General features: G+C 38.4%; 1 protein-coding gene across 1 annotated transcript; it reads left to right on the plus strand.

The window, feature by feature from the left end:
- The first annotated feature begins 594 nt into the window (after positions 1-594).
- MRPS35 (mitochondrial ribosomal protein S35) lies at positions 595-26,376 on the plus strand. The gene is made up of 8 exons (XM_076344953.1): positions 595-769; positions 2,763-2,806; positions 4,009-4,176; positions 4,570-4,630; positions 7,915-8,054; positions 12,544-12,653; positions 14,366-14,435; positions 25,873-26,376. The coding sequence occupies exons 1-8, from the start codon at positions 616-618 to the stop codon at positions 26,149-26,151; spliced, it is 1,026 nt and encodes a 341-aa protein (XP_076201068.1). The 5' UTR covers positions 595-615; the 3' UTR covers positions 26,152-26,376.
- Positions 26,377-26,411: the final 35 nt, after the last annotated feature.

The raw sequence follows: 26,411 nt of genomic DNA on the forward strand, positions 1-26,411 counted from the left end.
TAAGAAAAGCAGCACTATCTAGTCTAGATTTACACGCATGACAGCACTAACATTTTGTTTCGGTATGACAGGAACCCATTTGCGTTTTGCTGAAGAAATCCACAGAGCTTCGCTTACAGGGGTCGCTGAAAGAGCCTGTCCCTGTTTTGGGGATACAAAGAGCACGCGGGGACTGAGAAGTTACATTTTTACATGTGAGAGGAAGAAACTGACTTCGGGAAAAAGCCACCGGCAGAAATCCCTATCCCACGGCCACAGCCCCGGCCAGGCCCGGAGGCCGGCTGCGCTCCAAAGGCCCGCCTCGGAGTTACAGACGCTAAGATGGCGGAGGCACGACGCAGGAGCAGGGCACTTTCTGAGCACTATCCCTCGCCACTCCCCACTCCTCCCTCGCCCTCCGGCCCCCTCCCAAGGGCAGTAAGATCACTGCCGGCGCTTTCTCCCGCCCCGGGCGCCTCAGTCGGCTCCGCACCTCCCCTCGACGGCCCTGGCGCTCCCCGCTCCCCGCTTGTGGGCGGGGAACCGCGACTATTCGCCTTTCCAACTGGCTTGGCCCGCGCGGCTTCCGTCCTGCCGGGAGGTTAGGGGGGGGACTGCGCGCGGTAGGTCTCGAAGATGGCGCCCGTCAGTGTGGCGGTGGTGGCCGGTGCGGGTCACTGGGCCGTGCTTTCCCGGTGCTGCGGGAGGGTCGTGGTGGCGCGTCTCTTCGGGGGCGCGGCTTACTCCTCCGTGCCTGCGGTGGACAGCAGGGAAGGCCAGCAGAGGCAAGGTGAGAGCGGTCCGGCCCGCTCTGAGGTGGTGGCGGGGGCAGGCGTGCAGCCGTCCGGGGGCGGGGGACTCGGGCTGCGCCCGGCTCCGGGCTGGGGTGGCCTGCGAGCGGGCGGGGGGCTCAGGCCCGTGTCCCTCCTCCCTTCCCGGCTCCAAGTGGCTCTGAAAAAGAGACTTTGTTTTGCAACTGTTTGCTGGAGAGCTTTTGGTAAAAATAATAATAATAAAAAAAACTTTACGGCGTAGGATACAGATTTTAGCAGTGTAAATACTGTGAAGAGTCTGAAGAAAGAAGTGAGCAAATTGGTGCTTGCTAGACAGATTTTCAGCTCAGGATTATAGTGGTACAGTGGACTTGCAGTGCATTGCCTGGTTTTAGGTATTCCAAATGAGAATCACTGTTTCCTAAGGGATGTGTGCTCATGTTAAACATTTGATGTCCTGCCTGGCCTCAAGCTGAGCTGTTCAGGCTGTTCCGAGTGCAAATGGAACACTTGGTCAGGGTTGTGCCAACAAGGCTGGGTGGGCATTTGTCATCTACAGATTCAGGAGCAGGCTAGGTTGCTGAAAGGGCCTTCAAGTGATGTCTGATATTGCAGCCCATGGCAGGAGTAAAAGGTGTCCTGACCCGAAATTGTAGATGTTTGTAACAGAAATAATAAGATTGGTATGAATGAAGCGTGTCTGTCTGTGAAAGCACCGCAAAAATGGCAGATCAGGGGATAAAAGAATGCTGTATATTAGCTGTTGCAGAGCCCCATATGTATTCTTCAGTTTAAATTTTTATATAGCAAGAAGAGAAAGAACAGAATTAGGTCCATAAAATATGTAGATAAGACAAAAGAACTGTGAAATTCACAAGTTTTCCCGAGGCTTATGTGGGGTAAGGTTGTAAGATGAATGAGGCAAACAGAACCCAAACATCCACTTCTAAGTCCCATTCAGTGTTTTTTTGCTAAATGTACACTGTATCGTAATGTGGCAACAATTAAAAAACAAACAAACCCCAAGCTCAAACAGGACACTTGAAAAATAAATGTCATCAGGTTCACCTTCATTTGTCTGACTGTTATAAAGGCCACGTTGGTTTGGTGTTGGTTTTTTTTTCGGGGGGGGGGGAGAGTTGAAAGTAATTAAATTAGAGTTTGAGGAGGGAGAGGAAATGAAGACAAGAAAGTGAAGATCTCTGTTTAGATTGAAAATCTAGTGGTATTTGGTATCTTCATGCATCCCAGGACTTTAGCCCTGAAGTCAGTTGGCTAAAAAGTTGAGCCAAATGGTGGCTCAGGACTGCTAAAAGGGAGTAAACTCTTTCTGTTGCATCTTCTCTGGGACTTATCAATAAGCCAGATCAGCATGGTAAAATGGCAGAAAACAAACCCATCAGTTTGTTTCTCATCCCCAGCTCAGGAAGAAAAACAGTTCGATGTGCTAACTGTTTATACAGAGGTTAGATGAGCTTGAGAGTAGCACAGAACGGGGTGTGATGTGCTGTCAGAAGGAAGGGATGGAGCCATGGGATGCTCCTTTTAGTAGTAGTGAACTGTTAGGTTTAGCTGTCTTGTACTGCTGGTGGAGAGTGATTTGTGACTTAACAGTTGTGAGGGAAAGAGAAAAGGAAGCACAGTTATGAAGGCAAAAGTGTACTTTCACTCATCTAATTTTTCTTTCCTCCTGCATCAAGCTGGAATAAATGGTGCTAGCAAAAATGCGTTTAGGCATGTAAACACTAAATTATTGTTAACATGTTTCTAGGATAGACCCAGATGAAATGGCTTCCAAGCTTTTTTTTTATCTTAAGTTTCAAAAACTAAAGGAGCAATCTGCAGCATGAGTATGTGATCTTCCCCTTCTTCCATGTAAAGACTGGGAAATACAAGTGTGTATTGTCTTTGTAAAGGGAAAAAAGGCATACAGGATTATGCTGCTTTTTTTTTTTTCCCCCACAAAACCATATAATAGTTTGTATTGAAAAATGTTTCTTTTTCTTTCAGTTTCAACAAGGAGAAGAGGCAGGACACCGCCTTTTATAAGATCAGTAAGTACTGAAACTGTTTGCAGTTAACTCCGAGGTGTTTGAAAAAGTTTTCAAAGCTATATGTCTTAACAGGAACCCCTTCTGCGTTCAAAACCTGGTGAAACAATCCACTGTGACTATTCCAGAACCTGCACCTAGCTTCTTTAATCTCCCAGCTATTTTCAGTCTGTGTTGTCATAAAGGCAAAAACTTTAACAACAACAAGCTAACAGTTAGCTTGTATTGACACCATGTGCTGCAGGTCTTAAAAGTTGCATTTAAAATAAAAGCAGACATTTTAATGTTGTTTTCATTAAGAGTTTACAGGATTCGTAGTGGTTGCTTTCTGGCGTAATTAAAAAATCTGATACTGTGCATAAGAGAAATTGTTCTTGCACAGTAGAATTAAAACTGATATCTGAACACCTAATCACTGAGAATTTTCTTACTTATTTCACACATAAATTTCAAAAGTAGTATGTTATGTGTTATGATTTTTAAAGGCAAATAGTAAAGGTGGACCTGGCATGTATTAAATTTTTGTTTAACTTCCAAGAGCAGATTTAATGATACACCAAAGCAGTCAGATCAGCTGACTGCATATGTCCATTTGTCTTTTACCCTTCTAAATTAAAAATTAAGGTTTTGGGGAAAGAAACAGTGACTTGATTTTTTTTTTTAAGACCATTTGTCTGAAACCTTGGTCAGTTATTGGAGGATATAAGCTATTTCTGCAATATAGTAATACATAGCTCCTATACTGGAATTTCTATAGCAAGTAATTTCAGAGTTATTAATACCTATTTTTTTTAATATGAACTTGTTCAGACTTTCAGAATTCCAGAATTTTAAAACTCATTTTCTTGCCCCCCACCAAATGCTTAGGCACTTTAGGAAATAGAGTTTGCAATTAAATACTGATTTCATTCCCCTTCCTCCCCCTGCTGATTTATCACAATGCAAGAAGATAGTAAGTTCTTCTTTCTAAACATTTTTGAAATAAAATGCAGTTGAAGATTGGGAAAGGCCTGCTACCCAAGCTTTGAGGGGCTATCTTTTAAAAATTCCTATACAAATGAGTACTAACTTTTGATGTAAAGCTGTCTTGAAATTTCTAGCTGTGGGAATTTATTCCTGAAATAACTTGTTGTGTGTGTTGCTCCTGCTTTGTTTCACAAAACAGTGTATCTTCCATCAAACTTTTATAATTTTCAATTTATTAGCATGCACCTCCCAGAACTGAGAGGATGACTGTTGATCAGGACTGGAGCAGTGTTTATCCAACAGCAGCTGCATTTAAACCTGCCTCTGTGCCTCTCCCAATTCGAATGGGTTACCCAGTGAAGAGAGGAGTACCTCCGCCAAAAGAAGGCAACTTAGAACTTATAAAGGTAAGATGCATTCCATTAGTGTGTGATAACTTTTGAAATCATTATTCACTAAGACTGCACTGCTTTGATTGCAATATTTGTATTGGATACTGTTTTCTGTTATTAAATAGGATAATATTCTATTTCATTTCTAAATTAAATGGTAACAAATACAAATGAACCAAATCAGGAGACATTTTTAGGATTATCATGCCTGTGACTTTTCTAATGGGGCTTAACTTAAGTCTTGCACTAAATCAGACTTGAGAAGAGTCTTCTTATCTGAATATTTTATTAAGCATATTGTACTACCTTAACAAATGTTAAAAGTGTAATCGGATTTCAGTAATGCCCCTTTATTTATGAACAAACAAAAAGCTATTATTTTAGTAACTCTTAATATGTCTGTTTCAGATTCCCAATTTTTTACATCTTACTCCTCCTGCAATTAAGAAACACTGTGCAGCTCTTAAAGGTGAGGGGTTTTTTTGTTTTGTTGTTTTTTTTTTTTTCTTTTTTCTGTTTTTAAAAAACATCTCTCGGAGTTTTAAGACGATGCAAAATGTAACTGTGTTTGAAGTAGGTGAGACATGGTCCACCTCTGAAGCTGGTTATTTGTCAGGGTTTGGCTAGTATTGTATGCTTTCTTGTTGCTGCATTGAGTCGTACAGGTAGTAGGCAGATATGTCTTAAGAGGTTTTCAGCACACCAGTAAGACTTTAATTTTACCTTTCCATTAGGCCCTGCTTGTAAATTTATAGTTTAGTGTCTTAAGGAAGATGAGTGATGAATGTGATTCAGTTCTCAGAAGATTATCTGTGATTAAACGAGGGTTTAATCAGCAGCCGTTCTGGCATGCATTTTAAAAAACTGCTATTAATAAATGAAACCCTCTGTAAGAGCAAAGTCTGCTGGGGAGATAAAGGATCTAATGAAGACCAAGAGCGTCTCTGCCAGCCAGCAAGCCAATAAAGAGAACCTAATGAGGAGGTTAGCCCAAAAAGAAGTGGAGGCACAAGGGGACAGTGAGGAGATAGAATCATAGAATCATTTAGGTTGGAAAAGACTCTTAAGATCATCGAGTCCAAATGTTAACCGAACACTGCCAAGTCCACCACTAAACCATGTCCCTAAGCACCACGTCTACGTGTCTTTTAAATACCTCCAGGGATGGTGACTCAGCCGCTTCCCTGGGCAGCCTGTTCCAATGCTTGACAACCCTTTCGGTGAAGAAATTTTTCCTAATATCCAATCTGAACCTTCCCTGGTGCAACTTGAAGCCATTTCCTCTCGTCCTGTCGCTTGTTACTCGGGAACAGAGATCGACACCCACTTCATTACAACCTCCTTTCAGGTAGTTGTAGAGAGCGATAAAGTCTCCCCTCAGTCTGTATGATAAGAGGTAAGAGGCCTGTCTTGAGTTGCCTGTATACAAATGCATGCAGCATAGGAAACAGGAGGAATTAGAAGTCTGAGGAGTCACAGAAATGCAGAGAGAAAGCTTACATGACTGAGGTGCAGGCAGGGATGATGCAGAGGAGGAGCTGACCTGTACCCAAAAGAACAGCTCAGATGCAGAGCTTTGCTATGAGATGTGTAGCAAGCTGGTTGAGAGTTTAAGAGTAGGGATCAGAGGAGAAGCTGAGAAGGTTGTGTTGGTGGACATCTGCCACAGACTACCTGGTGAAGAAGAGGAAGTGGATGAACAGCTGAAAAAAGCCTCACAACTGCAAGCTTTGGTTTTCATGGGGAACTGCAGTCATCAACATCTGCTTGACAGGTGACAGGATGGGATGGAAGCAGTTTAGGAGATTTCTGGAGTGCGTTGCAGATAATTTCGTGATGAAGACATCAGATGCTGGACAAACTGTCTATGGGAAGGTGCTGTGTTGCATGTGCTACTTGCAAGTATGCAAGAACTGGTTGGAGATGTCAAGGTTGCTGGCAGCCTTGGTTGTGAAAAGAAGATTGTGGAGTTTAAGATCTTGAGAGAAGTGAGGAATGCAAGTAGTGTATTGAAGGCAATTTCTCGCTGCAGACGATCGATGAGTTGACTAGGAGGCATGCTCTCTTAGATTTGTTGTTCAGAAACGAGGAAGAACTCGTCAAGTATGTGACGGTTAGGGGCATCCTTGCTAACAGTGTCCATGAAACTGTGGTGGTTAAAATCCTGAGAGAAGTGAGCAAGACAGACAGGGGAACTAGAGCCTGGACTTCAGGAGAGTGATTTTGGTTTATTTGGGAATCTGCTTGGCAGATCTCACAGGGTACTCTCCTGGGGAGCAAAGTGGTCCACGAGAGCTGGTGGATGTTTAAGTTCAGCCTCCTTAAAAGAGCAAGAATGGTCCATTCCAGTGTACAGAAATTTGAGCAAGTATGGCAGAAGGACAGCATGGGTATGCATGGAACTCTTGAGTGACCTGAAATGCAAAAGGAAGTACACAGAAAGTGGAAGCAGGTAAAGACTACCGGGAGGAACAGGAGATTTTTGCCTGACCATCTTCAAGAATGGCAAGAAAGAAGATGCAGGGAACTGCAGGTCAGCCAGCCTCACCACATTCCCTGGAAGATTGAGGCAAACCTTCCTGGAAGCCATTTCCAAGCATGTGAAAACATGCTTTATAACAACCTGGATAATGGTAGGGAGCACAACCTCAGCAGGTCTTCAGATAGTAATGAATTGGGGGGGAACAAGTGGTACACTGGAGAGCAGAGCTGTCATTCAGAGGGATGTCAACGCACATGAAAAAATCCTCTGCAAGGACCCTCATGAAGTTAAACAAAGGCAACTGCAAAGTCCTGCATCTGGGATGGAATAACCCATGCAGCAGTACAGGTGGGTGGGATGGGGGGGTGGCAAACAGCTAGAAAGAAGCTATGCAGAAAAGGCCATTTGGAGACTGGTGGTTATTTGAAAGTTGAACATGAGTCATCAGTGTGCCCTTGTGGCAAGGAAGGCTAACCGCATACTGGGTTGTATTGATGAGAGTGTAGCCACCACGTTCAGGAAATTAATTCTTGCCCCTTTATTGAGTGTTGCATCCAGTTCTGGGGTCCCCAGTACAAGAAGGACGTGGACCTGTTAGAGGAGGGCCACACAAGTGACCAGAGGGCTGGAATACCTCTCCTGTGAAGAAGGGCTGAGAAAGTTGGGATTGTTCAGCCTGGAGAAGAGAAGGCTCTTAGGGGACCTTATTCACCTTTCAATATATAAAGGGGGCTTATATGAAAGATGAGGAGAGACTTTTCACCAGGGCCTGTAGTGACAGGACAAGGGGCAACGGTTTTAAACTGGAGGAGGCTAGATAATTAGATTGGACATAAGGAAAACATTTTTTTATGATGAGGGTGGTGAGACACTGTAAGAGCTTGCCCAGAGGAGCTGTGGATGCCCCATCATTGGAAGTATTCAGGGTCAGGTTGGATGGGCCTTTGAGCAGCCCAATCTAGTGAAAGATGTCCCTGCCCGTGGCAGGGTGGTTGGACGAGGTGATCTTTGAAGGTCGCTTCCAACCCAAACCATTCTATGACTCTATTTGGCAGTTGTGAGACTACATCTGGAGTATTGTATCCTGTTTTGGGGAACTCAGTACAAAGAAAGATATTGAAATACTGGAGCAAGTCTAACAGAGACCCTGCCGTTATCTAAATGAGTATGGTTTCTATAAATAGTACTTTTAAAAAGGTATATTGCAATAAATTTGGAAAAAAAACCCAACCAACAGGTATTACTTGGATTGTTTTCTCTTTATTATACAGATTTCTGCACTGAATGGCCAAGTGCTTTGGACAGTGATGAGAAATGTGAACGGCATTTTCCTATTGAAATTGAAACAGTAGATTATGTTTCTGCAGGGACATCTATTCGTAATCCCAAAGCAAGAGTGGTGACTTTAAGAGTAAGTAGTATTTTTGGTAAACAGCCTTTGTTTCAAAAATTCAAATGTTTGGCTTTCTTTTAAAAACATGTGCAGGTATGATATGTTGTAAGGAAATGAGAGAAGTGGTTTACTGAATGTCTGAATAAAAAGCAGTGGATTTCCTTAAGTATATTGCAGCATGTTAGAACTGAGGTTGTGAGGTTATGGATATGTAGTTATAAATGAAGACTAAGCTCCGATATAAACAAAATAGTGTACCTTCTGAAGAATCTACTTATAGAAAAGGCAGTAAGTGCCTTTGTACTCAGTGTCTTGCTTAGACTCTCTCATTGCTAATTTATAGACCCTAGAAGTGCACAAGTGTTGAAAGCTAGGTCATATGAATGCGGCACTATTAGTAAGTATTGAGTTGGCAGACCTCCAGGTATCAGTGTGTATGCAGTAGGGGCAGCAGCCTTCTGATCATAGGGTCATGCGTTACTTGAGGTTGAAAGGGAGCTCAGGAGTTTTCCAGTCTGACCTTCTGCTCAAAGTAAGGTAGGTATGAGATCAGACGAGGTTACTTGGAACTTTATCCAGTTGGGTCTTGAAAACCTTCAGGGCTGGAGATAGCACAACCTCTATGGTCAACCCGTTCCTGCTTGCCTGTCTTCATGGTAGTGAAGTTAAGATTGTGCTGTGGCTTTTGAACATGCCTTTTGAGATGAGATTTGAGCCTATCTGAAGAGCAGCAGCAGTGATGGGGTCAGTGATAGTTGTGTTCTTACTCTGTCAGTATAGAAGTTAAAATACTGCATGGTACCACATGCTCATAACACCTATACAATATCTAATCATGGCAACTTTGAACAGTAGTAGTTCATTTTGTCTGTAGGAGTCTCCACTTTCCCTTTATGTTGTAAAACCTTTTGGGTTGAAATTTAATTTGGTCTGTGTGCCGGTTTTGGCTGGGGTAGACAGTCTGTCATTGATGTAAATATGCATTTCACACCACTGTTAGCAGTAACTTCACCATCCCCTTGTAGTCATTACATACTAGAGTTTAGCCTTTTGTCTCCTAATTCAGATACGTGGTCAAGAGCAAGTTTTCACAAATTTGTATGCATTAGAAATAAAAGGATATAGAGGGTATCTATGAGAATAGAAGCCTCTGACTTCATGCTGGGTTGCGACTGTGTGCAGGAGGAGGCACACATTGGACCCCCCTTGCTCCCATATTCACTTGTCTCGGATGGAGTAATACTGACATTTGCAGGTCAGTACTGAGCATGGTGTCACGGGTAGGGGGAAGAGCACAGCTGCTCAAACAGCCTTGAGTCTCCTCCCAGTAAAAACAGCAGGTGGTGAGTGTATGTAAATTTCCTGCTTTCTAAATCATGTAAAACATTGAGATATAAATGTCTTCTCTTAGATGTGGCTGTTGAGATACAAGCTGTTAGACTAGGGGTCAGCTATGCTGCAGTGGAGAGGATAATTCAAAATGGTACAAAAATAGAACAATTATCCACATGCTTTTTCAGTTACTGGTGTTCTGATCCCAGACTTCATTAATAAATGCTTTCTCTGATTAATCCTCTGACAACAAAATCTGCCTAGGGAGGGGGAAGAGAAGATTTAAAGGTGAAAACAGATGGCACTGGGTCAGATAGCGGTTAAGTTTGTATCAGTGAGAGAGCATTTACTGTGCGTTGTGTTACAGACGATGATAAACTCTCTGGTGGATCTTCATGATAAGATTTCCTTTTTTAAATATTGCTTAAAAGTTAAACCTTTCTAATCTTAATTAAAAAATTATGCCTTTCTTCTACCAGGTATCATACTGGAGATGCTAATTTTTCATCTCTTGTAGCCTAATGCCAGTGTTTCTTGTCACTAAATTTATCCTAGTCTATTCCCAAGTGGAATTGTCCACATTGTGCCAGACAACATAGTACCACAGGATGTAAAATGAGATTTTTCTTTTTTTAAATCAACTGCTGTTCTTTGTGGAGCTCTAACTTTTCTAAAATTCAACATAAAATAGTCTGCAGCATTCCAGCTAACAATTATAAGCTGTCCAATTGCTATCCCATTTTGAAGCAAGTAGCCATTAAATATTTGTCACTTTAAAGTGACTTTGGATTAATAAGAACATCTTTATTGTGATCCTGTAATATAGGAAACAGACCAGATAGCTTTTTAGTTTCTATAGGAAAAGCAAGTCATGTGGAATAAAATCATAGCTCTCTAACAGTAAATTTTGAATGACCACACTGTATGAAGGCAGCATGATACAACTATGATAATGCCATCCTTTTAAGACAGTGCAAAAAGTACAATGAAATTGTTTTGCATTGTTGGTTAAAGCAAGCTAATGCTGGACACCTGGGCTGGAGTATCCCATTAAGTTCAGACAGTCATGGTTATAAAGTGCTTACATGCACTAGCAGTTGTATGCTTGCCAGAGAGTTGTGTCCAAAACCCTTTAGAGTTTGGAGCATTCTTTCTTTCTGTGAGTGTTAGAGAAGGACAGTGTTAAGAAAATGTGTTTTACAAAAAGGTGTTTCTCATCAATTTGGGTGAGCATTGCCAGGCAGCAGTGAGGGTAGGCCGTTCTGTAAGGGAAGGTGATCCGGGGGCAGTAAGGCAGGCAGGGGCAGTGACCTCCCCAAAAAGGGTGCAGCTACTACCTGAGCAAGGTGAGCAGGACAGGCCTGGTAACGGTAACCTTGTCCATCCAACAGCCCAGTAATCACCTGAAAAGTTCATAATGATAAGGCGAGTTTGAGGTCAAAGCGGGAAGAGAAGTCAGTGGATCAGGATCAGGTCTGGTGACAGTAACTAGGATCAGTCAATGGTCTGGTGATTGTCAAGCCAGTCCATAGCGATGCAGTAGGTGAGGTCAAGCCGGGAAGTCAAGGATGTATGTCGGGGTTGGGTCAGTGTGGGCCATGGCTAGGCACAGACATAGCTGCGTTGTGGCTCAGGCAGAGACCAAGGCTGAGTGCCTCAGCTTAGATGCAGCTTCTCAGTAAAGCTGGGGCAGGCCCATCTTCTCATAGCTCGTTTTTTTTTGTCACCACTGATTGAAGGCTATGTGGCTGCACTGTATGGAAGGGCACTGTATGTAAGGAAGCCTTGACCCTTAGAAGGGGTTGCTGTGTGCGTAGGGAGCTTTTTTTTTTCAGCTTGACCATTGCCTTAAAGACTGGATGCACCTAATAGGTCTGCTAGAATTAGACTTGACAAAATGTGAGCTAGGGAGCAAAGCTAGGTGAGCTCCTGCTTACCAATATTACAGGCATGCATAGTAATGAGCATGTAATTCCTTAAAAAGGAGACATTTTTCATATAATCTGTGGAGTAGTGAATATTAGGGGTTTTTTTCAAGATTAGAAGTTCCAGTATTGAAACACTGTTGTCTCCTCCCTTGTCACATTTAGGTTTAGTTCTTCAGTTTTCTATTTTTAGTAGTAGGGTTTTTTCTTTTCAGGTAGTACTTTTTTCCCTGATATTTATTTGAGCTTCTAATTTCTTTTAGTCTTTCAACTTTTGTTAGTTTTTCTGATGCAGGTTTCTTGATTTTTGAACAGTTCTTTAGTACAGCAATGACACAGTAGAAAGAACACAGAGGAAAAACAAACAGTGGGCAAACGAGTAAGAGACTGCTATTATGTCTTCATCTTTTTAATATTCCTCAGCAACTCCCACTTAATAGAAACTTATGTTTCCAACACCATATATCTTTAGACTGTTAAGGTTCACAGCCGCCTTATTTGCTATTGTGTAAACAGATAGCTAAAACCAGCTTGCTTTACTTTTCATACTTCTTTATTGCATATAGAAACTAGCTTCAGACTAACTTTGTAGAGGTTTTTTTTAAATAAGTACTAGTTATTTGTTGTATATCTTATGTTTGTGGGTTTTCTGGTATTGAAACAGAAGACAAGCCATTCACACTATTGTTTGATGAATTATGTGAGATCGGACAGTTCTGGTCCATTATATTGTTATCTGTGCGCATCTTTGCATACTTCTATTAATCTCCCAGTAATGACTTTAAGAATACTGATTTGATGTCTCTTGAACTGACATCTTTCCTCCTCTTTTGGATGCTTGTCATAAATATCTTTGATATATCTTGGTATTAAACTTACTGATCTGTATTTGAAAAAAAAAAAATCTTAAAGATTTATTTTTCCGTATGAAGTACACGTGAATATGAAATACAGCTACAAACTAAACTGACAGCTCTTTTTTCCTCTGAAAAAAAGTTTGAGTAGAAATATTCTCCCCCAGCCCCTCTGGTATTTGGATAAAGAAATTTATTGTTTGAATATTCAGATTATACTTGCCTTGTGTTAAGACTTCTGACGTGATACAATCAGAAGAAATTCTGCAAATGCATACTTAATAGCTATCCTTTTAATTCTTGATAAAAGATGTGCCTAACTATCTCAAAATATTTTCAGGGTGCAGAGATTTGATTTATCCAAGTAATTAAAGGTGTTTTCTCTTGTACTTGAAGGTTAAACTTTCTCACCTGAATTTGGATGACCATGCAAAGAAGAAGCTCATTAAACTTGTAGGAGAACGGTACTGTAAGGATACAGATATGCTCACAATTACAATGGACAGGTACGGTTACAAGAAGGAAAAAAATGCCTGTAGCAATGGTCACAGTATAGAAAGGGCTGGGTGTCTTCCAGTAATATCAATTATTGTCTTAGTAAATTATTATATTTTTAAGGCTAAAATATGACTTGAGAAAAATAGATAAGATACTCCTGTTATTAACTGTTAAAATTGTAATGGACAAATCACATAAGGTCAAACCTAATATATGTTAAATATTGCTAGTTATTGAAGCTCTGTATTTAGAAGTCTCATTTGTTATTTTAAAGTAGTTGTCATGTTTCCCAAATGGGTTCTGTTAGTTTTAACAATGGTCTGAAGAGTTTCAGGCAAGAAAAATGGGGATATCGGTGACCAGACATTTCTCAATGTTTTGGTGTTCTAGATATAAACAAATCACTAGTTATTTACAGTTATGTTCAGAAGGCTGCATGGGAGAAATGTGTTCTCTGTGTTCAATTCTGAAGACTGTAAGAGAATACATATGTATTCCTAAATTCACAATACACTTTAATTCACAGCTGCTTTCAGTGGTAGGAAAAACATTATTGGTAGTCTTTTCTGTTTGCATGTTTTTATTAGAATTCATTTTCCCCTCTTAAATTTCCTGTCCTTTGGTAGGAAATACTGTTTTATTTCTACATAAAGTAAGTACAAATTGGATAAAATTGTGCATATCTTTTTCGACAAGACTTGGAAATCTGGGTAGTTTACTGGGACCACTTGTGCTACCAACAGTTTTCATTTCCCTGGCAAGACTTATTCTGTGGCTAAAACATCAGTATAGCTGAAAGGAGCTTACCCTCTAAGGCATCTGTGAATGGTCTCATGCTGTGTTCCAGAAGAAACTCTTAATGTGCCTGCTGATATTTCACTTTATTTTTAGTAAATTCTAAGGCCTAAGCTCTGAGCGGTATCCATTTCTTTAATACAGGATTTTCCAGGCTGTTTCACTAGGAAAGAAGTAAGAGTCAAAAGCTTGAGTCCTTTTTAAATTTATTTGCTAGAATAGTCATAGTCCGTAGTCATTCAGATGAGTGTTTTTAGAGTGCCTCAGATGCAGTCTCGCACGATTCAATTTGTTCCGCATCAAAAAGCGGGGGGTGAAGGAGCCTGCAGGAAGAGGTGAGTGTGAGAAAGAGACAGGAGGTTATGGGTGATCAGCATGAGGAAGAGATTAATTTGCAGGACTGTGTCTTATCACAACAAATTTTACTGGTGATCCTGTTTGGACTTACAGCTACATTGACTTAAACTTTTCGTGTTGAATTGTTGGCTAGATCTTCTGTTCTGAACTGTATTTCATGGCCGTTTTCACCAGTCATCCTCCTCCCTTCAGGTCTGGAGGAAAAAACCAAAAATTAAGATTTTAAGGGAGTTCAGACTAAAGTATGTTTGATTCCACTTTGGCACAGAGGACAAAGAAGTTTTTAATGTTTCCTGAAGTTCTGTAAATTCTTGCATTATGTACATTTTCCTGCTGACCTGCAGATGCCCGTTCTTCCATGTCCTTAATACTTATGCTTTCATGATGTTGTTCTTGATTGTGTGTAATTCAGAAACGCATGTGAATCAAACACACATTTCCCTAAGATTCCCTACATTACAAGTAATGGTAAGTTACCATTACATCGATGGTAAGCTTAACATTTTATTCAAAAGGATATTACAGTGGCTTGATTTCAAAAAGACTAGCTTTGTTTATGAATTTTCAGGTGTCCACTAAGAAGACAGAACTACGATTATGGCATACACCTCCTCACAGTTTTGTACCATGAATCTTGGGTAAGCAATTGTGAATAACTCACACTCTCTTGTAACTTACAAGAAGTTCCATGACTGTGTGCAGCTTAAAGTAAATTATCTTGGAATCTTTTCCTCTTCCACCTCACTTTTCTTCAAATTCAGCCAAGATAAGTTGCTTATGTTTGAGTCTTATTCCCCAGTCAACTTAAGAGTGCATTTCTTTAACTTCACAAGTGCTATTCTGTTGTTTGTATACATAGTTTGCCCCTTTTCAGAAGTTCTCTAGTTTTTGACCTTAATAAGAGATTCTTTCCCAATACTTTTTCTCACAACAATGAGCCTAAAACTGACCCTGAGCCTAGCAGAAAACACCTTAATTCTCAGGATTCCTAAACGTACCTTTAGTTTGGTAGCATGCTGGCATGCTGGGCTGCCTAGGCACAGTATTCAAATATGAACTGAGAGCATCCAGAGAAATGGTGTACTCTGTGATTATCACCTATTATTGATGCATTTTTAACAGTGACCATGTTTAAAGATGAAAACAAGTCTATTCCAAAAAAGCAGAGGGGCGTGTTACTGGCTTTAAAGCTATGAAAACTAACATACAACACAGTATCTACATTTTGCCTGATTCCAAACTCTTACCTGTTACTTAGAAATTGTCTTTTCTTGGGCTCTTCCTGGGCTGCGGTAAACCATGGCTGTAATTTGGAAGTACTCTGCTTCTTAAATGCTCTCTCACAAATCTTTCCTCAAGCTGGAAGGAGTGAGGACTTAGGCTGCTTTTCTGAGCTCCCTTTTGCTCAGAAAAGGGACATCCTCCCCACCTTCTGTTAGTTTTAGGATTTCATTGCATCAGAGTTAGTGTCCTGAAAAATATATAAAATTATTGTAACTCTTTAGATAAATATTTCTACCAAAGCAAGTGTAATGTAAACTTTTCTATAATCATTCAGGATATGGCGTATTTGGAATTTTTCCCAGTAGTTTGTTTTGTTAAATGGTTATACATGTGAAATACCCAGTGTAAATGTATTAAAGATACTATTCCAATTTATTGATAATTGACTACAATTCTTAAATAGTCCTCTAAATATAAGAAGATCTCTTTAGACCTCAGATCTTTCTTTGACAGTGAATTCTTCAGACTTGTCTCCCCTATTTTTGTGGTTAATCGTGTTGGTTATAAGTATCGCCTTCAACAATTTTACAGCCATTTTTTACAGAAAACAAGTTAGCAGTCTGAAATGAAATTATTGTTGAAAACCCATAGTTATGTTTTGGATAACTTAACTTTGTTTAAATGTAATATGTTATTAGTCACATTGCTTGAGACAGACAGTGAAAGCCTTCATCATCAGTATATTTCCACAGATGTACTCTTTTAAATAAGTTGTAGATGAGTAGCTACCAAAATTCACGTTTATTGTTTTCAATTGTTCTATAGTATTTACATTAAATCTCTATATTTAGCACTTTTATGAATTTCAGTGTTCTTGATTTTGATCGTTGCAGAGATGACATAAAAAACATAATAAGGAGGATGAGCTATATTTCCCTTTCACTGGAAGTTGCCTTGAAGGATATGTTTTGTGATTGTAGAGTGCATCAAATTAAATTCATCTTATACTAATATCTTAAAAGATACATTTACTTTAGATTTCAAGTGCTTTGTACACATGGATATTTTTGTCCCCAACAGCATTACATTGCATTACAAATCTTAAATTAATGACAGGTCAGTTTCCAGTATTAAGCAATGACGAGAGCTAGACACTACTCCATTAATTCCAGACGAACACTACATCTGTCCTTTGCTCTAGCATTACTTAGTGATGGAAGACAGGGCTATACAATACTGCTATGTGAGTGTTCAGTGTGTATTGAATATGCACAAGTCTCTTGCCCTTTTACTACCTTTCAACTTCCATGTTAATATTTGATGAGTTTGTCAATAAGTTGTAATTGTCTTTGATTTCCATGAAAAATTAATGGTCTCCTGAGACATGTTTTTTTATTTTGTGTGACATGTTTTGTTTTGTGTTTTGTTTCCCATGATCAGTGGTAATGCCTTTTAATAACTTGCTGAAAGATATTTTGGACACATTTTGTAAACCATAAGCAAACAATGTGTGGTTTATTTTAATTTGTACTAACTTTAATATTGGAGGGGGATGGACGGGAACTGGCCTTCCATGTAGACAGTAACATCAATCCTGTTTACAGAACTAATTGCAAGATTTGATGACTTTCCCAGCAGAGTAGTGCCACACTGTGTTTTCATGCATGTGCGTGATGGAATTCAATAAAAAGATGAGGGCAGTGTTCCATTCTTGCTAAGTGAAGGGAAAGCTGGCTGCATGTAAATTTTGCCCTCAATCCTGAAAACTTTGCCTACTATCTCTCTAAACATGGCATAACTCTATAATTTATGTTAATAACTGGATTACTGAATTTTGTGAACCAGCAAGCATGTGAATATATATAAAAGGAAAAATTGTGTGCAGATATACACCGGGAAATGTAATTTCAAACGTAATTATATTTTAATTGCCAGTGATGCATAATTCTTTTATTACAGTTACGAATTAGAGCATCCAAGTAGTTTAGGAATCTGAAACCTTTTTAAAAGAATGACTGTTCTTTGTGGTTTTGTTGGGTATGTAGTGAACTATGTGCTATGAAGCTCTGTTGTGAAGAGATGCATTTCCAGCAGAAGGTTATTCTTAAAGTAATGGGTATGAAGAGTTTAATTCTGGTTCGTCTGTCTATGCATGCTTAGAAGACAAAATTTACCACTGTGTCAACAGTAGCCTCTGTATTACAAATTTTCTTGTATACTTTTCCAGTCTTGGCTTCAATAAAAACCCAGGGCATCCACTGCTCACTAATTCTATTGCAATTAGACGGCTCAGGTGGAATTAGTTTGCAAGAATCCTTGTTGTAATGGAGTTACAGTTGAAATGTGCAACAAGTGTGTGCAGACAAAATAGAAAGGAAAGAGGGAGGATTACCAACAGTTGATACAGGTATTGCTCTACCTCAAGGCTCTGAATATGTTGTTAAGAATGGATTTCTTTCTTGGATTGCGATGTGGGGAAGAGGGTTTGTTTGCATTTAAATAAATGAATAAAAGTTTATCCAAATCAAATTTGGCAAACTGGTTTCTGAGAGGTACCACAGCCAAAGCGAAGGAAGCATGTTGATAGGTTAATGCACTGACTAGCATTTTTGTCTCTAACCTGCTAGCAATCAATGGATGATGCAGGAAGGCACACTAGCCAAATTGTGAAAGGCTTTGAAGATATGTTGGAGGATTGAACCTGGTATAGAGAAGCTTTCAGAGAAGTTCAGGTGTTTTTTATAACCATGTGTGTAAGAGCTCCCTTTTTTGAATGCATGGGGAAATAAGAAAAAGGAAGGAATTGAAAGGAAGGAACAACTTTACTTTTCTAATTTTTTTTTTTTTTTTGTAGAAGGAATAAATGAATGTCTGTTTTGTTTTGGTTTTGTGAGTGTTAGAGGAAGCATAGTTTCTACACTGTGGGAGGGGGGGACAGGGGAAAAGAATTGTCAGACTGTTGATAGATGGTCAGAGTAAAGAGTTAAGATGAAGAAGCTGACAAAGGTGGCAGGAGTTCAAAAAGCTACATTCATGACTTGGGAATGGAGAGTGTAGGGGAAGCTATTTGATTATTTGTAGAAGGGATACTACTGGATAGCCTTTTGGGCTACATAACCACTGCAAATTGGTAGTTAAAAGTAGTATTGCATTTGAAACTGTACTGTCTTTCCTGTCTTCTCATGTTCACTCAGAAATGCCATCAATGGAGACTTGACCATGCAAAATCCTGCAAAAGCTGAGGGCGCTCAGGACCTTTCAGGGTTGTGTTAGAATTTAGCAAAACACAGTGCAGTGTTACCAGTTGGTATTTGATCTGTATTTAAACAAATAAACCCCCTTTATTTTGAAGAAAGAAATGCGACGGTTTTCTTTCATTCTCTAGAATGCATTCCTGTACTGGATAATGCTACCCTTGCTTTTGGCAAAGGGAATCTATAGTGCTTGTTATTTTGTGGCAGGAAAAAAAAATCTTGCTTGTTTATTTTAATAGAGGAAGTGAAGGAAGAGAGGAGGAAAAACATTAATTCATCCTCTGGTTCTTGATCCATCCTCTGTTATCACAGGTTCAAATGAAATACACTGTAAAGCAGAACAACTATGGGAAGCTGTTCAGAATATTGGCAGCATATTGGTGGGTAGTACTTGCTTGGTAAGACAGCATGCTGTTTCTTGAGATGGATCTGAACAGTGGGAGTGGTATTAATTAGGGGTCTACATATTGTGTTCTTGGTTCAACCTATTTGAATTACAGGTTGGCTAATGAGGCTGCCTAAATCTAATGGAGAGCTCAATTTAGTTTTAGTATTTGTTACTTAGAGATGCATAAGAAGCAAGAAGTGTACCTTAAGATCCCAGGCTGATGCATTTGGCACCTTATTTTTGATAAATGCAGATAGGTATCAGGCCCATGAGTTCAGTTAAGTTTTAAAATCAGAATGTTTTAAAGATAAGAATGTTCATTTATTTTCTTATTTTAAAATATTTGGAGATCTTTTGCTTCCTGTTTAATAGTTCTCAGGTTATTAATCAAATATTTGTGTCTTTTTAGCTTTTAGAATGTATTCAGTAGATATCTGACTTGCACCATCTGGTAAGAATTGAACTTACCTTCTTTGGACTTTTTCTGTGATTCCTTTCAAATTATCCCCCAGGATTGTGCCTGGATTGAATTGATCAATGAAAGGGTGAGATATATTAGGTAGATTGTTAAACAGCAGCTCAGTCAGTTGTATTTCTGCTACCTTTAGACGATGGTACTTCTTGAATGCTATAACATCTCTCTAAACCTGAATGTATTTTTATGGTACTAAGTGGTTTTTAAAGAATAAGTGTTTGCTGCCCTCAAGTGGTTAAAAAGATCATAAACTTACTTCTTCACATTCAGCTCAGATTAATAGTTTCTCACTAAAAAGTAAAGTTCTGTTATGAGTTGAAAGCAGGAAGGAGAAACAAGTGGAGCAGGAAGTTAATTTTCCAGTAAGGAAAAACATTCATAGTCATTACAAAGGGGAGGAATCTGAAAAAGATAGGGTGAGGGGGAAATAACTTAGAGTTGTTTTAGACCAGTCAAGACTACAAAAAGGTGCAGCAATTTTCCTTGTTTCAGTTCCACATGATTTTCAACATACACAAATACAAGATGATGGAGAGTGGAGGATATCATTCTGCATTACACAGCTGAGATCTCGAAAGATTAGTGTAAAGTTGCCCTTGCATTTTCTATTCTCCAGTGTATTTCTTAAAGGTCAAATCTGGCATACTAAGAATAACAGTAGAGTAATGCTGTACATACTTCTGAACTCTGTCTTGCTTCTTCTAGTAGTATAGTTACGGGAGTCTGATAAAAAAGATTCAAGACTTGAACAGTAAGGAAGAAGGAATATAGAAGTAGGGATAAGTGGAAAGTGGCTACTGAATGTGTACAGTAATAGTCAAAGGGTCTTCTGGGTGCATCTCTCTGCATTGTGCTTGCATTGTAAATGTTAATAGTACTTGAAATGAAAGGACAGAAGTTGAAGCAGAAAGGTGAGGGAAGGAAAAGAACTGAAGAACGGACAGAGTGACACTAGAGGCTTAACTAAAATTTATCTATGAACCTCAAAGCTGTGTAGTTCGAATGAATTTGAGGAAAGTGTCCCACATTGCTTTTGCATTCCTTTTTAAGCAGAGCATTCAGCTGCAAGGCACTGGTGGGGTGGGGAGTCTGCGTATGCATGCAGCCGAATGGATATTTTTACATAACCATTGGTGATAATCCTAAAATGCATTGTATAGCTTTTCTGTAGACTTCAGTTAGCACTTAAATTGTGTTGTCTTTTTTTTCATCTGCAGTCATTTTAAGCCATTACAAGTTAAGCGTAATTTTTATCACTTCAGGTTGTGCCAGTAGAATTTAGTAACAGTAGGATTTTGCAGTTTTCATAGTAGGAGTTTACCTTCTAATTCAGCCTAAAATATGTGAAAGGATATGAGTCCACTTTTGAAACTTAAGAAGGTCTCTGGCTAGTTAGGTTTCAAAAGTATACTTTAACTTCATGTTCTGAACACTCAGGATGTTATGACACATGGGTTGTAGGATTAAAATGGGAGGTGGAGGGAGACACACTTAAGTCTTGCTGAAACTCTCCCTGGGCAGAAGAAAATTCAAGATTGAACGAACTGAAAGGAGGGCCATAGCCTAGTGATTAGAGCATGCACCTGGGAGAGACAGATTTAGACCTCTGGGCACCATTTAGTATAACTGAAGACTGCTTAGTGTAAATCTCCTGACTTTGAGATCTTAGAATAATGAAGTATCATATAATTGTGCCCTTCCTACAACAGTGTTCTTTCTCAGTATGTCATTATATATGGTTTAAGTAACTCAAACTGAGGCTGAGTTGGTGGTCTCTAAATGTTGTAATATATACTTTGTTTTGAAGTACGTATTACATTTCATTGTGCACTCACCAGTGCTCAAAATCTAACCACTTGAAAGAGTCTTCATCATTAATGTGAATCAGAAAAGAGCAAGCTAAGTGGCATAGTAGATGTTAAATTTAATAAACTTTCTCTGAAGATCTGAATTCAAACATTTAAAATCAAAGGAAAGAGGTTTGCTGACAGGAAATGTGTATTGCAGTGAAAGAAGGTTAAACTTTTTTTGTACCTCTTGCTTGGAACCACAAAGGATGAACATTCAGGCAAAAGGCTGAATTAAAAACTGTTTTTGTACTGTTTCAGACTGAGGAGGCTTTTTGCAATTACCTTGTGTTTAAGCCTGATGTTTCTAGTTCCTGGAGAAACAAGGCTCCTTTTTAAAGCATAAATATAATTTTTACAGCTGTTCGATTTTCAGTCTAAATGTTGGAGTGAAGTGTTATGGGGCATAGATATGAACAGAAAATCATCAAAGATTTGGACCCTTAATATCACTGATCTTTCTTGATGAGATCAGAATCTTATCTGATCAGCATTTAGAAAACAAACTGAGTTAGATAAATACCTTTCAAATGACCCTTTCAGAAGCTTGGATTTTCCAGAAAATACATGCAGCCACTTCAGCCCAGAGAAATTAGGTGTTGTCCTCATTTTTGAAAGAGGCTATCTAGATGATGGTGACTGCTGAGGACTCTTAAGTTAGTGACAGAACCAGAAATTAAACCTGTGAGTATCATTAAGTATGAGAAGCATCTCTTACATTCAATATTATTTTTTGAGGCAAAGTTCTGTTCTTTCTTCTCTGCTTGTTCTTTTCTGTTTTACATTTGTACCTTGCTGGAATGCTTAGTCCTCACAGTCTTTCTCCTGATTTTCCTTGACGCTCTAGAGGTCTTATCTGCCCTGTGCCATTGCTGTGTCCTAGAAAATAATGTTCTGCTCATTCAGAAGAATGTATTTTAACCTATGCTGCATCACCAAGCAATTAAAATTTTTTTGTATCCAATCTCATCACATACAGCTTTGCCTATTTACAAATTTATGTTGATATTTCTTTTTAAGTTGCTACCTAAATAATAGAGTTCAAATGCGTAGTATATCCAAAGAGATAAGTACGTAATTGTTTTGGCAACTCCTCTTTGGCTTGAGGATACCCAGTAATTTGGAAAAATGCTAGCATAGCTGTCATTTATTACCTGAAAATCTGTGATTATTGTACCACATAGAGTATCTCTTATTTCAATGCAGTACTAAGAAATAGGTCTATTTATTCCAGGCTATAGAGTTTGAAAATTGATTTGCAACTAAAAGAACTTTCCTTCCACTCAAAAAAACCAAAAAAAATCCCACTAAAATATTTGGTCTTTGCTAAACAGCAATAAATTTTTAACTGTTCAAACCATTGACAAGAAAATTTACTAACATGAGTTGTGTTTTTAGTTGCCTCGAAGATTTCTGTGTGCCACTTACAAATTTTAGTTAAAATGTCTTCCCCAAAAGAAACATCGGAGAACTGACAATTCTAATCCTGGCTGTGACAACGAAATTATGAAAGTTAAACTGGCAAAAAAACCAAGAAAAATGATGGTGAAATGCTTTCCTTTTTTCTGTACTTAGGGGTACAATATATATTGAAGCTTTTTGTTAATGACTTTTATGTAAAAAGCAATTTCACTGGCCAGAGTACTATTTTAGTATTTATACTGTGTCAGCACTTCAGATTAAGCACTGTAAAGGCTTGTAAACCTCCCAAAATACTGACTTAAACTGTCACATAAAAGATTTGCTTAGAAACAAATCCTTACTCTGTTTATAGCATAAAAAAAATAATTCTATATATTTGCATTAGGAGGTGTAAAAAAAAAAAAATCACGCTTTTGTGCCTCTTCTTTAGTAATAGGTTTATGTCCTTTGACTTTATATGAAAAGTTGTTTTCTAGTGATTTTTTTTTTTATTTTATTTTAAATTTTTTTCATGGTTCTTATTGGAAGTTTTGGTAAGAGAAACAGTTGAAACTATCAACTGAGTGCATCTTCAGCCAGGCTGGTTAATACTTACTGAGATTCTGTCTTATGTGTGATAGAATGAAGCAATCATTTTTAGTGAATTCATTGAAGAAACATACATTCTTGATTTTTAACCTCATTCACTAAGTGGGGATTCTAGAAAAATGTTACACAATGCCACACTTGTATTCCGGTTTTCACAGTCTTATTCTCATTTGTAAGACTCTTCCTGCAGTGTTTACTAACATTTTAAATTTGCAGGGGACAAAAATAATAAACTAACAAAACTCTGAGTGATGAAGACCTGACTTTTGAAGTTTCTTTCATTGTCTCATTAGTTTTCTTCATAACACTTTGAATTGAGGCTACAGTACTTGTAACATTTCCACTATTCAGAGGCCATGGGTGCTTGTTTACCTAGGGTGCTTTTTAAAATGAAAATATAATTCCAGATTCACTTTTTCTCTTGCAATAAATCTGGCTGGAAAGGTATTTTAAGTTTCACTCAATACAGTCAGTTTGCAAAAATCTGGTTTCTGTTTAGTTTCCTGTTTATGATGTATGTCTGGACCTGTGTACAGTAGGATAACTTTTCATTTTGAGGCACGGCCACCAACATTGCAGCGATGGATACTGGCTTCTTGTAGCAGGGCTGAGGAATGGATTTTGAAATCTCCCCCTACTGTCAAATCCTTTCCTGCCTCCCTCCCCCACAGAAGTCAGATTTTATTTTAAAATCCATTTTGACACACCATTCAGCTGGGAAGGATTGCAAGAAAGAAATACTTAACAGCTTCTTTGGCCTCCTTTAAAATCTCCTTACCCTGTATAGCTCGAAAGAGATAGGGGAATCTTAATCTGTTTATCAGCGTGCATCTCCAAAATCCTGTAAGTTAATGTGTGCAGAGAATGATTTTCCTGAAGAGATAAATGTAATAACTGTAATTAGTTCTTGTTGTCTCTGCTATAACTTAAAGGTGTTCAAAAGCCTCACAGTGATCTTTTGTTTGAACTTCAAACATGGGTTTGGCCAGGGAATGACCGGGGCGATACCCATATTCCCTTACTCTTGAGAAACCTTATCCCTGTGAGAGAAGCTTTTGCTTTGAAATTCTCTTGGAGTTTAGGAAAAAAATGTCTTGGATAGCCATTATGCAGATAAACAAGGGATATTTAAAACAGGATGATGTCGTTAATTTAAAACTATGTAAATCTCCACATTGAATTGCAATATTTTCAGACATCCAAGGAATACTCTACTATACTCACTCGTTCCGCTACTGTTCTAGCAGTACAGTCTACAGTACGTCCTTTTTTTTTTCCCCTCTAGAAATTGAATGAGGTTCTTTTACTTCTGTGTTGTATTGTGTCCAGGTTTTAATGTCAGTCATAGGAGCCTTTTAGCAGTGTTAATCACTGTTTCTGACTAAACATTTGGACTCGGAGATTTAAAAGACAAGAGATTCCATTTACCAGGTGCAGGATGCAGCATTTGTTAAAGTATTTTTAAATTCAGATAGACAGACCCAAGCACACAGGATTGTAGGGGGGAAAAAAAATTTTGGGTCTTAATTAAAGGTTATTAAATATTATCGTTTGACTGCAGCAACCTTGTGGACTAGTGGACAGAATACTGTAAAATAATAAAATTAAAAACCAACAACACCCAAAAAAAAAAAAGCCAAACCAAACAAAAAAAACCCCAACCCTCCTGTGATTGCTAGGTTTATTTGGATTCTGCATAGCATAGCTAAAAATTTACTGAAGACCCCTTTCTGGCAAGGGATTTAAAATTTAAAAAAAAAAAAAAAAATCCATATGATGTAAATGCTTTACTGGAATGTTTCTTTGAACTTTTACTCCCAGAGAAATATAAGTTTTATTTAGACATGATTTCTACAATTGCAAGAAAAACATGACCACCAAAAAGAAACCAAAAATAATTGAAATTGTGATTCTTATATAGTTGAAATAATATAAGGATGCTATGTATTACTTACATCAGTAAAGTACTAAATAATTGTAAATATACAAATAAATATACAATCTACAATATATAAAAATACAAATATATCTACAAAACATATATATTTACAAAAGTACAATAAAATTAAATATACAAAAATAGCAGGTTATAACATTTGAAATATCCCTTAAATAGTCTGTGAAGCTAGAGGAAGGCCTGCTGAATCAGAGAAAAACTAAAGTACAAAATTTACAAAGAACAACTGCACAAGCCAAGTATTTACAGGCACTGGGATGATGTCTTCTGTCTGTGTTCAACTTTTGATCCTGTCTAATCTTGCAACACCAATTGGGTAAAAATTAGCACCTTGTAGATAGAGATTCTTTTGAGGAGCAATTTCTTTTGCAGGAAGAGGAAATGGATTAATTGGTGGTGCTTTTCCTTATGAGTCACAATTAAAACATTTCCCAAATGGTGAAGGATTGCTGTCTCTCATCATAGGTTACTGGGTATGAGCTGTCTCACTTCGTGTCTTATAGCCAATGTAAACATACCAAAATCATATGCTAGGGACATAATAGCTAGGTGACTACTTCCAAAGCTTGAGCATTTAGGGTTATTTAAAATTATTACTTTTGCAAGGTTTTTTGTTATTCATTTTGTAGAGTCCATAAGCTTTTCTTCTCATTCTGACTCGTCTAGTTATATCTGCCAGATACATAAAGAACTTGATAAGTGGGAGGAAAGAAACTCATTCTGCACAGAATGTATGGCATACAGGCACCTTTTGAACTCTGTTTGAGGCTTGAGTTAGAAGCCTTGGACTTTAGAGGAGGGGAAATATCTTTCACAATAAAATTTTTAAAGCGAATTGGTATGGGGGAGAAGTTTCTTCAAATTATTGTAGCTTTGTTTCAGTCTTGAGTAGTTTTTAAATGGTGTATATTTTCTTTCAGAAAACTGAGATGTGGGAGAGTGAGAAGACTGAGGAAGACATGGAAGAGTATATCTGGGAAAATAGCTGCTCTCAGAAAAATGCCTTGGATACACTACTTCGAATAAAAGCCTCGGAGAATGTCAGTAATGTAACTAAGGAAGAGCTTCTTGCATCTGAAGTGGTTAAGAATTACAGAAACTCTGTAATTGCACTTAAAAATGAAGGTGAAACAGAAGGTAACATGTCTCAGTATAAGGAATCAGTGAAGAAACTATTGAATATACAAGCACTACCGTGAGAGCAGACTCTGCAGGTACATCTGATTATTATGGAAATATTAAAATACTATGTGAATACTTCTATATGAGATGGATATATAATTATTCAGAACCTTAACCAAAAATATGAAGCTTGATGATGAGTTAATAGTAATCAGATTTTTCTTTACTGCTGGATTTTCTTGTAAACATAATTTTCCTGTCCATGAATCTTACTCTTTGAATAAAGTATGTTTTGAGTCATATTGGTTCTATTCTGTGCTTTCTTAGCTTGGGAGAT

Source organism: Aptenodytes patagonicus, chromosome 1 (assembly GCF_965638725.1).
Source record: "Aptenodytes patagonicus chromosome 1, bAptPat1.pri.cur, whole genome shotgun sequence".
NCBI lineage: Eukaryota > Metazoa > Chordata > Aves > Sphenisciformes > Spheniscidae > Aptenodytes > Aptenodytes patagonicus.

Coding starts and splice junctions, on each gene's coding strand:
- MRPS35 (XM_076344953.1), top strand. CDS start 616: ATGGCGCCCGTCAGTGTGGCGGTGGTGGCCGGTGCGGGTCACTGGGCC. Junction 770..2,762: donor GGAAGGCCAGCAGAGGCAAG/GTGAGAGCGGTC, acceptor TTTTTCTTTCAG/TTTCAACAAGGAGAAGAGGC. Junction 8,055..12,543: donor CAAGAGTGGTGACTTTAAGA/GTAAGTAGTATT, acceptor TTGTACTTGAAG/GTTAAACTTTCTCACCTGAA.